Below are 11,455 nucleotides of genomic sequence, written 5' to 3'. Positions count from 1 at the left end.
CGCGGAATAACCGCGGCCCATGCCCTGAGCAGAATAGAAAAAAAAGATTTTTTTTTTCTTTCATAAAATTAAAAAATTCAAGACAATGTATGAATAAGAACCTCTCGATCTAGCATCCAACCTATAAATGAATATCTCTGTTGCATGTTTGCTATATTGAAAATGTCGCTAAGGAGTATCGAGATCCCAGATTAGAGAAGCGTTTACCATGAGTTACAGAATCCTTTTATTACACCAATTCTTAAATCATCTCCAGTCTATAGCCGCAAGTATTGCAAACGTTGGATTTTGCGATCAATGCTTTCCATTTAACGCGCTAAAGCAATTTAACAAATACAATGGTATAGCGCGAAGTCATAATAAAGGAGTAAAATTATATTAAACAGTTTATTAGTATAATGATATGGTTATATGACTTTAGAACGAAAGGAAGCATGTTAACGCCGAAAAGAATTAAAAAAGCTGTAAAGAAGCAGCAGTTTATTCGTTATTTTCACCAATCCTTTTACTAAAACCTTTTCGAAATGTACTCTTATTTTTTGAAGGTATAATGAAAAGGTGGGATTCTCGGAACTAGCACTACTATGGTTTTAGCAAGCCCTGATTCTCATGTTCGAGGGAAAAAAAGCACTAATGGTATCAAACAATTTCCTACTATCATATTACTATCCTTTCCTTGGAAATTAAATGCTAGCAACGGCAATCCTTTGTACTTTCTCCGTGCACAATATCTAGTACACCAAATACTGGCCCACTAGTCGGAGGGGAACGGGTATTTGTTTATTCTCCTCTTTTTTGCGTGCTCCATCTCCTTTGAAGCTCTATTTTAGTTGCTTTGCAGTATCTATATCTGCTACAAGTAGCCAGAGGCGTTCTATGCCTTCAATCTGAAGTTCATTTTTTCATTCTATGGCGGTATGCTATTGGTTGAGTACACACAAAGAACAATGGATAGAGTTTTATTGTTTACATTATCAAAAAACCTTTAACCAATAAAAAAAATAGCCGCTACCAGAAAAAAGTCGCTTAAAATTAATAAGTCTTTTGATTGGTCGCTGTACATAGAAGTTCATTTTGGGTGGACGACAAAAAAATAAGCGAATATCTTCAACCAATCAGGATAAACAGCGATAAAACGAAAACGGGGAAGTCATTAAAAAATGGCGGTTAATGTCAACAATGAACAGTTTGAAAGCATAGAATTCCAGATTTGAATTGAGGGAAACGGAGCACTACAAAGATGTATAAATACAGGCATTCTGTCCCAGAAGAAAACCAGAATTCGTTCAAGTCTTCTATTTTACATATTCACTCTTTCTATTTCTTATTCTTCACTCTACAAGAACTCGCGTTGGGTGTGAATTTACATCCCTCTTGTCAACAAACCTGCTCCGTTAGCTAATTTTCTGTAAATTTGCTTCGATCTTTCTTATTCTAATCTTTTAATCCTTTTTCTTTTGGAATTTTGCCTTTTTAAACTCTCCCTTTTTTTGAATCAGTCAACAAATTATAATTTTCTTCTTTTATTTGCTAGTTCATCGCTTAAACTATCTTTCTTTTTCTAACTTATCAACGAAATTTTATTTTTTTCACATACATTATGAAGATCACCGCTGTCATTGCCCTTTTATTCTCACTTGCTGCTGCCTCACCTATTCCAGTTGCCGATCCTGGTGTGGTTTCAGTTAGCAAGTCATATGCTGATTTCCTTCGTGTTTACCAAAGTTGGAACACTTTTGCTAATCCTGATAGACCCAACTTGAAAAAGCGCGAATTCGAAGCTGCTCCCGCAAAAACTTATGCTGATTTCCTTCGTGCTTATCAAAGTTGGAACACTTTTGTTAATCCTGACAGACCCAATTTGAAAAAGCGTGAGTTTGAAGCTGCCCCAGAGAAGAGTTATGCTGATTTCCTTCGTGCTTACCATAGTTGGAACACTTTTGTTAATCCTGACAGACCCAACTTGAAAAAGCGCGAATTCGAAGCTGCTCCCGCAAAAACTTATGCTGATTTCCTTCGTGCTTACCAAAGTTGGAACACTTTTGTTAATCCTGACAGACCCAACTTGAAAAAGCGCACTGAAGAAGATGAAGAGAATGAGGAAGAGGATGAAGAATACTATCGCTTTCTTCAGTTTTATATCATGACTGTCCCAGAGAATTCCACTATTACAGATGTCAATATTACTGCCAAATTTGAGAGCTAAACTCATTTTATCTTCATATTTTTTTTATTTTCTAGTATGTTAGCCCACACATCTTTACAAAGCCATGTGAAGCAATTTTTTAAATTAATTGCTATTTTCGATCTATTATTTTACCATACGATCTGTATTCCTATTCGCAATAATATTTTTAATTTTCATCTTAGTCTTCATATTGTAAAAAAAAAAAAAAAAAAAAAAAAAAAAAAAGAAAAAACGTATAGTAGTTACAATATTACTGAAATCTACAGTACTATACTTCTTTCAGTTGCTTTGTTTTTTAAAGTTAAATAAAACATCAATTTAAAAACTGACTATTAAACCACATGATTTGCGGATTGCTTAAGTAATAATAAAAATGAACACTACCAATTGTGTTAAGCGATAAAATTAGTCATATCCCATATAAGAAGAAAGCACTGAAGTTTCAATTGAAATGCGGAAAGCTACTGCTCATTTAAAATGCCTAGGACCTGCACAAGCATAGCAATGTAAAGGAGCTGCACTTGAAATATATATGACAGTTGAGATCCGCAAAGCATTGTTAGAATATATAAAATTTTATTCCAAAACTTTTTACTGTACTTCCGCATGTACTGTTGAACATTCAACTTTGTAAGAGACAGTAATGTCGTGAATATATTTTTCAATAATAAATTTTAAACTGAGACCATTGAACGAAGGGATCATTTGAGTTCATAAATTTTAAAATTTGAACAGAAAAGGAAGGCCTTTGACGATATCTCTTCTTTATTTGTTTTTCTTCGTCTTACCTTGCCCTATTTATGGTCTTCTTAAACATCAAATTACACCTTAGATAGTAGCTCTTTAATGATTACTCAAATTGTCTTTTATTACTAGGCCCGGAGTCTGTACAATCTAACTAGTTTTCTAAAAATATGAGAGATCCAACTGTGTATTATATCTAAACACCACCACTCCACTCTTTTACAAGAAAGCCTAATACTTATATTCAGAACGGTTTTAAGCTCTCTGATTACTGATAGAGAACTGAATTACAAAACCAAATTGTCCACTTCATTATTGAGCTGGTTTCTGTCTCATCTGTTGATATCTGAGATTTTGCATCATGGTATACATACTTGGAGTGGCTGTAAACGACGATAAACCTGTGCGGTTTGCTCTACTTTCTTTTTATGGAATTGGACATGCCAAGGCTGAAGAAATATGCGCAAAATTATCATTTCACAATACGTTAAGGGTTCGAGAGCTGACAAATGTTCAATTGACAACGTTGTCGCAACTGCTATCAGGAATGACTATTGAAGGTGACTTACGGCGTCAACGGAATGCTGATATCTCAAGATTGGTGAATATCCGATGCTATCGGGGAATGAGACATGTAAACGGGTATGAAAAGATCATTTGTGAACGTAGCTGTCTTCGACAACTTTTTCAACTTAACTAATGAATATTTCAGGTTACCCGTTAATGGACAGAACACTCGGACGAATGCAAAGACTGCTAAGAAGCTAAACAAAGTCCCACGACGAGGTTATATGACACTGTCGCCCGCTTCTACAAGGCCCATCACATGGAGTTTTTGTCTACCGAGAATGGTGTCTGTCTTTCAAAAATTAAAACATATTCATTAGCTAAAATAACGTTTATGAAATCAAACTTCACTTATCATGTACACTTCGTATTACCTCGATTTGCTTGATTCTGTTAAAAAACCAACAACCGGGATACGAAAATGAAAACGTATTCTATTTTTATTGTGTGAGAGAAAAAGCTCTCGCCTCGTAATTTCCTTCTAATATACAACAGCACTCAAAAAAAATACAATAAATCGAAAAATTGCATTGAGGCGATACTTACTGTGTCCTTTCAGTAGTAGGTACAGTTTGCTTCCTTTGCTGCAACTGATGAATTTGTTCAGGTGTTAGTTTTAAAGAACTGGAAACAGCGTATGGCTGAAGCCTGGGGACCATTCTACCAGCTATAGGCGAGACACCCGCTGATGAATTGTTACTACTATTTTGTGAAGCAGCTACAGCTTGAAAGGCTGCTAGTTGCTGGTTGTGTTGTTGTGCACCAGCAGCAACAGCGGCGTTTTGCGGCCGTAGAGCCCTGTTTTGTGATTGCAATTGTGCAAAGTTTCTCTGAGCCTGTATTTGCTGTATTTGTGCCTCACGCTCAGATTTCAAACGAGAAAGTTCGAGAGGGGAAGGAACCGGCGGCAATTTTTCAGTTGAAGCTGCAGATGGTGCAATCGCTCTCTTGGTCATAGTGGGTTTTTTAGCAAACTCTCTCTTTTTAAGGATCTTTCGTATAGCTTCAAATATAGTAATGGGTCGGTAATGTCTTGATACAGTTGGCAATAAGAAGTAAGAATTATGTTTAATCAAATGGTTAGGTGTTCCTTCATCCCGTAAGGATAGATGTTGGCTAACTTTATCCGAATGTCTTAAGGATTCATCTAATTTCTGCTGAGCGAGTCTTGCATGGGAGCCAGTCAATTGGACATTGGCGGCTCTGGGATCCACTTGAATCCATCTTTCAAAACAATCCCACGCAGTCCGCTTCTCGGCAAGCGGTATGTACAAACCTGGTGGTGTTAACCTACTGGCAACAAATTCCCAATTAAAGGAATATCGTCGCAAGAGTAATAAAAGGAGTTCATCTTCTTCGGGCAACCAAGGGGCTTCTGGACGAATATCTTTACTAGAAGGCGGATACGGAGGCCGCACACTAAAGGTTCCTACTGAGGATAGCTTCTGATTATCATCCTTAATTTTATTTCCATCTAGCTGGTTCTCATCGCTTCTCGCCTTCTTTTCCATAAACGACTCAGGTGGTGATAATTCCAATTGGTTGAACAAACGTTTCCTAGAAGCCTTTGCACAGGTGGATTTAAGCTTTGTTTTGGCATATGCAAAACGTGACACAGGAGTGATCGGGTACTTTTCAGATATTTCTTCACAATATTCATTGTTTTCAGTAGGAGGACCGTACATAGGAACGTTTAAAACGCAGTTCTGAATTTGTTCGGAGTTTGTTGTCACAAATATATCATCCGAAAAAACAGCATTATAAAACTGTAAAGAATCCCTGGGAATAGAGAGCACTTTGTTGTTATTATTATCATTTAGATTAAAATGGCTCACTATTTGTTCATTAAACGTTTCCTCGTGAGAGTCTTTCTGATGTTCATTCTCTTGCATGTACGGCTTCTTATTCTTTGACAACGAAGCCGGAGTACAAACAGTACATTTATCACTAGCTTGATGGTAATCCATTACCCAATTCGCCATTCTATGAGCCAATATAATTTTCCATTTACGCTCTTGAGAAAAATCAATTGACATCCATTGCATCTCATCCAAAACATAATCCCGATGAGTTTTCAATCGTGGCATCTCGTTTTGTCTTTTGGGCTGTCTAAAGGACCAAATACCTTTTTCTTTTGCAACCGTTAAATGATGTAGTGATTGTCGTACAATTTCCTCGCGATACGCATGAGACCAGTTATCTGATAGAACATATTTATGTGCATTTTTCAACCTTAAATGTAAAGGCGACATTTCTGTTCGAAGCAGCCATGCTTCTGAGGAAAGCTCTGGTTTCACCGGTTCAGAAAATTTTGAAGGAGGAATTAAAGTTAGTGGCATAGATACAGAAAGTTCAAAAAGCGGAGCTTCAACCCCAGTTCTGTCAATTGTAGGGGATTTTTCCGATGGTAACTTATTTTCCATTTGTAATTTACTAGGCTCAACAATTTCATCTACTGGCTTCTCGTTGACATCAACCGCTACTTCCTGAACAGGAGATTCAGTGGCCTTGTCAACGGAAATGATTTGTTGTTCCGAAGGAATCTCTTGATTATTTAATAATTGTATAGTTTTTTCAATATCAATACCTGATTGTACATTCTCAACATCATTTTCAGTGACCTTGGCTTCAGGAGAATGAACTTCTTCAACTTCATCAACCTTTGGGACTTTATCTTCAATTTCCAAAACTTCTGCAACAGTGACAGGGGGAGCCGTAGGTTCCGTTGTCTCTGATACCTCTTTCTTTTTCACTTCTTTAGACTCAACTTGATCAGTCGCAACCTCTACCGGTTTGGTAACGGTCACATTTTCTTCATTCCCATCTTCCTCATGTTCCTTTTCGGTAGCTTCAACCACTCTTAATTGCTTATCGACTCCTTCTTCTTGAGAGGATTTGTTTGCAAGTTCTTCGGTAAGCTGTCGAGCAGCATACTCGCTATCTGGCGTCAAAGGGCCTTTTTCCTCTTCAGCATGAGCAGTGGTTTCCACTTCTTTTACGGGTGTTGTTGGTTCAATAGTTTCTTTCTCTTCTACGTCAATATTTTTATGTATAGTTTCAGGTGAAGGTATGGGAGATTTTGACGTTATAATTTCCTCCTCGCTAAGTTCTAGGGAAGTTTCTTTTAAAGGTGTCTCCTCTGAAACTCCTTCCAAATTATCGGGTTCTTCGGGAACTATCGGTTCTTCAACGATAGGAGTTACAGATTCTCTAGCTGAAAGATTAAAATTTCGCCCCCTTGCATGTTAGTTGTACATTTGAGGAAAATACAAAAAGTTACTCAATGAGACATACCTTTTAAAACGATACTTTTGATAAAAGTTAAACCACTCAGAAACTTGCTCTGGTAAAAGATCACTTGATGAATGAAGCCATTCTAATCCATTAGGAAACTTGCAATGCAACCAAAATAAAAGAAGTAACTTTTCATGTTTCTCTTTTGTTAACTTAATCTCTTCATTGTCTACAGAGTCGTTTTCTTCTTCTTCGTCTAGAGTAAAAAGGGAGGCAAAAGAATCTGTTATCGATAATTTTTCACCATCGACTAAAGCAATTTGACTGGTTTTGGTCTCCTTCTTTTTAATTAAAAATATTAATTAGTTATCGAAGTACAATAAAATTATCACTTTAAGGCCCGTAAGACTCGTAAAAACGTACCTGTTTCATAATCCCAATTTAAGCGGAATTACGCTGGAAAAAGCATACAAATCGTATTCTAGAAAAGACACAGTTTTGCTTTTATATTTATTGTATGATGATATAAAGAACTCAAGGATCCTGTATACTTTCAGACCTAATGTGAACGAAGTTAGTCTGATGGTGTTGAGGCCCCCCAAGGGATTTGAGCCCGCAATCAACCACCATATTAGGTGAAGTAGAAAAACAAGGAAATAGCACTCTACTAGGACACAGTTTTGAACTACAAGTACAGCAATAAGACTGTCTTTTATTTTCGTCTTTTTGTTGCTCGGAGAAATCGCTTGTTCTATTTAAAAGTTGAGACGTTACCATAAAGGTTATCGGCATATTTCAAAGCTTTAAAAACGTTTCCCTTTCAACTTAAATTATTCAAAAATACATTCAGTTGAGCTACATGCCAAACCTACTATCATATCATTCTAAAAAAACTATCGTTAAGTGATCTATTTCTCCCTTATTTTCAATTTGTATTTATTATTTTACGACGTGCTAGGAATTGTGAAAGACTCTTATTTATGATCAAGTTTTTCTAGATTTTTGCGTTGCATTTGGTTTTTACATGCATCTATTGCTCATCCCTTGAGGATTATTTCCACTTTCTGTTGTGGATTTTCTTTTCTTTATAAAGCAAGATTGCCAAATTGTTGCTCCCAACATAACAAGGGATAATAACAATTCATCGTTGCTTTCGTTAAAACATTCTTTCATCAAAAGAACTCGGCACCTGCTCTTTATTCTACTTTGCATTTTTGTTTTAGTTCCGTTTTGCATATTCTTATTTCTTCTTCTCATATTACTTTATTCTTATTCTTTATTTCTCTTTTTATCTGATAATCACCTTGGTCATTTTAATTTACCTCTATGTAAACATTCTTGCATCTATATTTTCTTCTAATTATTTAAGGATTATGAGGATTTGGATTTTAATATTTTTCTCCTTCATTAAACTTGTCTCTTCGTTACAATATACGGGAAATGGTGTTTTAGCTTTGGACTTCGTTGCGAAAACTTTTCCCAACCAGGAAAATCAATTAGAGAAGCGTGACTATACTTATTCTCCATCTGGTATCACTTCATTTCCTTTAGATTTGCAGAGTTACACTTACTACACTACTACCCTTTCGATCGGTCGTCCGAGTATTTCGTACACTGTAGCTATAGATTTGGACATGCCGTACACATGGTTGACTTACTACAATGTAATGGCGTTTAATCCAGCGTATCTTGGCATAGTGAATAGTGGTACTCAGTGGAGTACGGATGAACTGCGATACTTTCTTTGTAAAAAAGAAAGTGATTCTTGTTATTTTGGGAATGCATCTTCTAGCTTCCATTTTGTTACGAGTCCAAGCACTTTTTTTATCCGCTATGACGATAACATTACAGTTGCTGGAATTAATGTTCAGGACTCCCTTTCTTACAGTCATTATCAAGCTTTACCGGACTTCCAATTCGGCATCACATTAAAGGAGTATGTTCCCAGTTCAATGCTGCCGTACAAAGGCGTGCTAGGTTTAGCTGCCAGTACCGAAATTAATTCAATAGATTATTCGGATTCCATTTCAAGTTTTTCACCACCAACCTTTTTGGAACAACTAGTTAAAGAGGATATATTGGCATACCCTGCTTTTAGTATGTATCTGGATAATCAGGGTAATGGAAGTTTACTTTTGGGAGCCGTGGATACGTCAAAGTACCAGGGACAGTTTGTCGCTTTGAAGCAGACTAAGCTTACGCATTACGCCGTTTCCATTTACTCTGTGCAGTTCTTAAACTCTACGTTCTTTTCTAATTATTCTATCATCACTGATGCATACTTTCAAACTCGTGAAACTTATATTTATTTGCCTGCCGAATTGGCTTACAGTGTGATGGATAATGCTGGTGCCTACTTATCCGAAGGCTATTTCGCATTAAACTGTGATGAAATTGATTTGGAAGCCGCTCTGATATTTCAATTTGGATGTAATTCAACTATCAAGGTACCGATATCGTTGCTAGTGATTGGGCAAGTTTCAAACATATGTCTTTTAGGTATTCGACCTTCGACGGATAGTGAGATTGTATTAGGTTTGTTATTTTTTCGAAACGCCTACACATTTTATCATCAAAGTCAAAAAATGATTGCCATTGGGCAAGCCTTTTATAACGCAACATCCAACTTGTCCGCCATCGTGGATCAACACATTCCTGGTGCTCTAACTTGTTCGCAATATCCTACGAGTGTGGCATCTACTCAATTGGTTCAGACTAGTCACTTCACATCCACATCGTTGTCTGCTGTGAATATTTCGGAAAGCGTCGTTTATTCCTATACAAGTAGTAGTAGTATGCCCTCTTCAGCTATTCCGTCCTTCAACATCTCTTTGATTTCTCAGAATGCGGTTGCAAATGCTGGAAATTCGTTTTCTCCGTTAAGTGCTATGGTCATTATGATGATGTCTGCTGTATTTTTAGGACTCGGTATTATATAGTCGATACTGATTAATTAAATGTGTATTTTATCAATTTTACAAGTGGCTAGGGTTTACTTGGATATATTTAGCTTTCTATCATGTTAATTTTTATTGATAAAATCGTTATGAACAAGACGTAAAAAACTCCGTTTCATATGAATATGAAAAGGCGTCATCTATTTCCTTTAAATGCATTTTCTACACGTCCGAGATGAAATTTAAGTCAAATTGACAATACAATTTCCATGTTGAAAAAAATAACAATAGGCAATCCTAAAGAACAACGACAAAACGTAAAAGAAGGATAATTTTGTTCGCTCAAACTGACCGAGAAAAAGTTAAAGTGTTGATGAAGAAAGTATGAAGAAAACTATATACAAAATAAAAGTCGAAAAAAAAAAGAGATGCAACATGTTGTGAGTAAATGATCACATAAGAAGTACAGACATTACAGTAAAGTTAAACGAATCCTTAATTTAAAAAGACAAGCATCCCTCAAACTCAACTCAGACGTAACGTTCACTTGAACGATCACTCAACCCCAAAGAGGTAAGACTACGTTCGACGAAGATACCTAACTTTTTATAAGCTTGTCGAAGTACATTCGACGTCCGACGAGATGATCCAGAAGAATAAGCATCAGGGGACGAGGAAGACGGGGTTGTAATGGTAGGAAGTGTATTGTCAGCAGCGGTAAAGGAAACAAAAATACCAATAGGAACAGACCATACGCATACCCCCATAAATGAAGCAACTTGTGAAAAGGAAGCACGAGAGGTCAAAAGGCGTTGACCAACAAAATCGTAAGTGAGTCCACGAGGTTTAATAGGGAATTCATGCACCTGGAAAAAGCGGACCCATAAGATATGATTCGCGACAATAAGGAAACATGCTAGCAAAAATCTCATTCTCTTAAATGAGAAGAAAGGAAAGGTATCAAAGTTGATTTTATAAATGTAATGACTGAAAATGGAGAATGCCGAGAGCCAAAAAGGAAAACCATCAAATATAACCAAAAACACCATTACCGCCATAATAAAATAAACCAACCGACATAAAAACGCCTTTGCGAGCCTAGAGTGCTCTTCTACAAACTCTGAAATGTAATACAAAGCTGATGCGATACTCACGGTCATGCCTATGAATCCCAAAACGATACCCAAGTACGACAGAGCATTAAGGACAATCATTTTGAAAAACGCTTTTAATTATGTCGTATCTAATAATCTTAACAAATGTGATTTTCTTTGGACTTCTTCAATATAGATAAATATGTTCGGATTTGTCGAATAAATACGGTTTTAATGCACAGCACCGCTTACAAAGCTTCTGCCTAAAGGTTTTAGCAATTTCTTAAGTTGCAAGGCACAATAAAAATATCAATTTCTATATTTTGTAGTATTGGTTGGTATGGGAAGACAGCAAAACCATGGCTGGTACTCCTGAATATCACTACGACCTTAAACAGAAAGCAAACTGTATGCTAATAATTGTAAATTTGAAAGTTGAATTTTCTTATTCCAATTAAAATGATTAATATGTATACTAAGTCTGCTATTTAGAGACGAGCATAACGGTGGTTTTTAGTTTTGGTGAGTGGCAATCGTGTACCTACATTACGGTGCCTAAATGTTTAGTTATATAGATTATAAATATATTTATATAGTAAAACCTTTCAATTAATTTTTATTCTTTAACGTAGTCAGATGATAGCACGTGTACTGACTTAAGGTTTCAAAAAAACTATTAATACCCATACATATTGGTATCAAAATTAACTAAAAAATAATTTTAAATTGTT

The 11,455-nt window shown here is 36.2% G+C and overlaps 5 protein-coding genes and 2 long non-coding RNA genes across 7 annotated transcripts; 4 read left to right on the top strand and 3 right to left on the bottom strand.

Moving 5' to 3' along the window:
* Nucleotides 1-1,600: 1,600 nt before the first annotated feature.
* map2 (P-factor pheromone Map2) lies at nt 1,601-2,271 on the top strand (the record flags this gene model as incomplete). Its single annotated transcript, NM_001023030.3, has 1 exon — nt 1,601-2,271. The coding sequence occupies one exon, from the start codon at nt 1,601-1,603 to the stop codon at nt 2,204-2,206; it is 606 nt and encodes a 201-aa protein (NP_588038.1). The 3' UTR covers nt 2,207-2,271.
* Nucleotides 2,272-3,130: 859 nt separating this feature from the next.
* sws2 (mitochondrial 37S ribosomal protein uS13m) lies at nt 3,131-7,139 on the top strand. Its single transcript, NM_001023029.3, has 2 exons — nt 3,131-3,574; nt 3,645-7,139. Exons 1-2 carry the CDS (start codon nt 3,294-3,296, stop codon nt 3,817-3,819), a joined length of 456 nt encoding a protein of 151 aa, NP_588037.1. The 5' UTR covers nt 3,131-3,293; the 3' UTR covers nt 3,820-7,139.
* On the bottom strand, nt 3,377-7,314 carry vid21 (NuA4 histone acetyltransferase complex scaffold subunit Vid21/Eaf1). The gene is made up of 3 exons (NM_001023028.3): nt 7,157-7,314; nt 6,794-7,074; nt 3,377-6,736 (listed from the first exon to the last, which is right to left on the bottom strand). The coding sequence occupies exons 1-3, from the start codon at nt 7,163-7,165 to the stop codon at nt 4,042-4,044; spliced, it is 2,985 nt and encodes a 994-aa protein (NP_588036.2). The 5' UTR covers nt 7,166-7,314; the 3' UTR covers nt 3,377-4,041.
* Nucleotides 7,315-7,350: 36 nt separating this feature from the next.
* On the top strand, nt 7,351-10,058 carry yps1 (yapsin Yps1). The gene has a single exon (NM_001023027.3). It carries the CDS (start codon nt 8,107-8,109, stop codon nt 9,670-9,672), a length of 1,566 nt encoding a protein of 521 aa, NP_588035.1. The 5' UTR covers nt 7,351-8,106; the 3' UTR covers nt 9,673-10,058.
* On the bottom strand, nt 8,551-9,687 carry SPOM_SPNCRNA.7135. The gene has a single exon (NR_196474.1). It is a non-coding gene; the product is annotated as a non-coding RNA (long non-coding RNA).
* On the bottom strand, nt 9,722-11,067 carry svp26. The gene has a single exon (NM_001023026.3). The coding sequence runs from the start codon at nt 10,842-10,844 to the stop codon at nt 10,161-10,163; it is 684 nt and encodes a 227-aa protein (NP_588034.1). The 5' UTR covers nt 10,845-11,067; the 3' UTR covers nt 9,722-10,160.
* Nucleotides 11,030-11,234, top strand: SPOM_SPNCRNA.7134. Its single transcript, NR_196473.1, has one exon. It is a non-coding gene; the product is annotated as a non-coding RNA (long non-coding RNA).
* The last annotated feature ends 221 nt before the right edge of the window (nt 11,235-11,455 follow it).

The sequence above is a fragment of the Schizosaccharomyces pombe genome (assembly GCF_000002945.2).
Source record: "Schizosaccharomyces pombe strain 972h- genome assembly, chromosome: III".
NCBI lineage: Eukaryota > Fungi > Ascomycota > Schizosaccharomycetes > Schizosaccharomycetales > Schizosaccharomycetaceae > Schizosaccharomyces > Schizosaccharomyces pombe.
The sequence above is the reverse complement of the archived record's forward strand: the minus strand, read 5'-3'. Positions and strand labels throughout refer to the sequence as shown.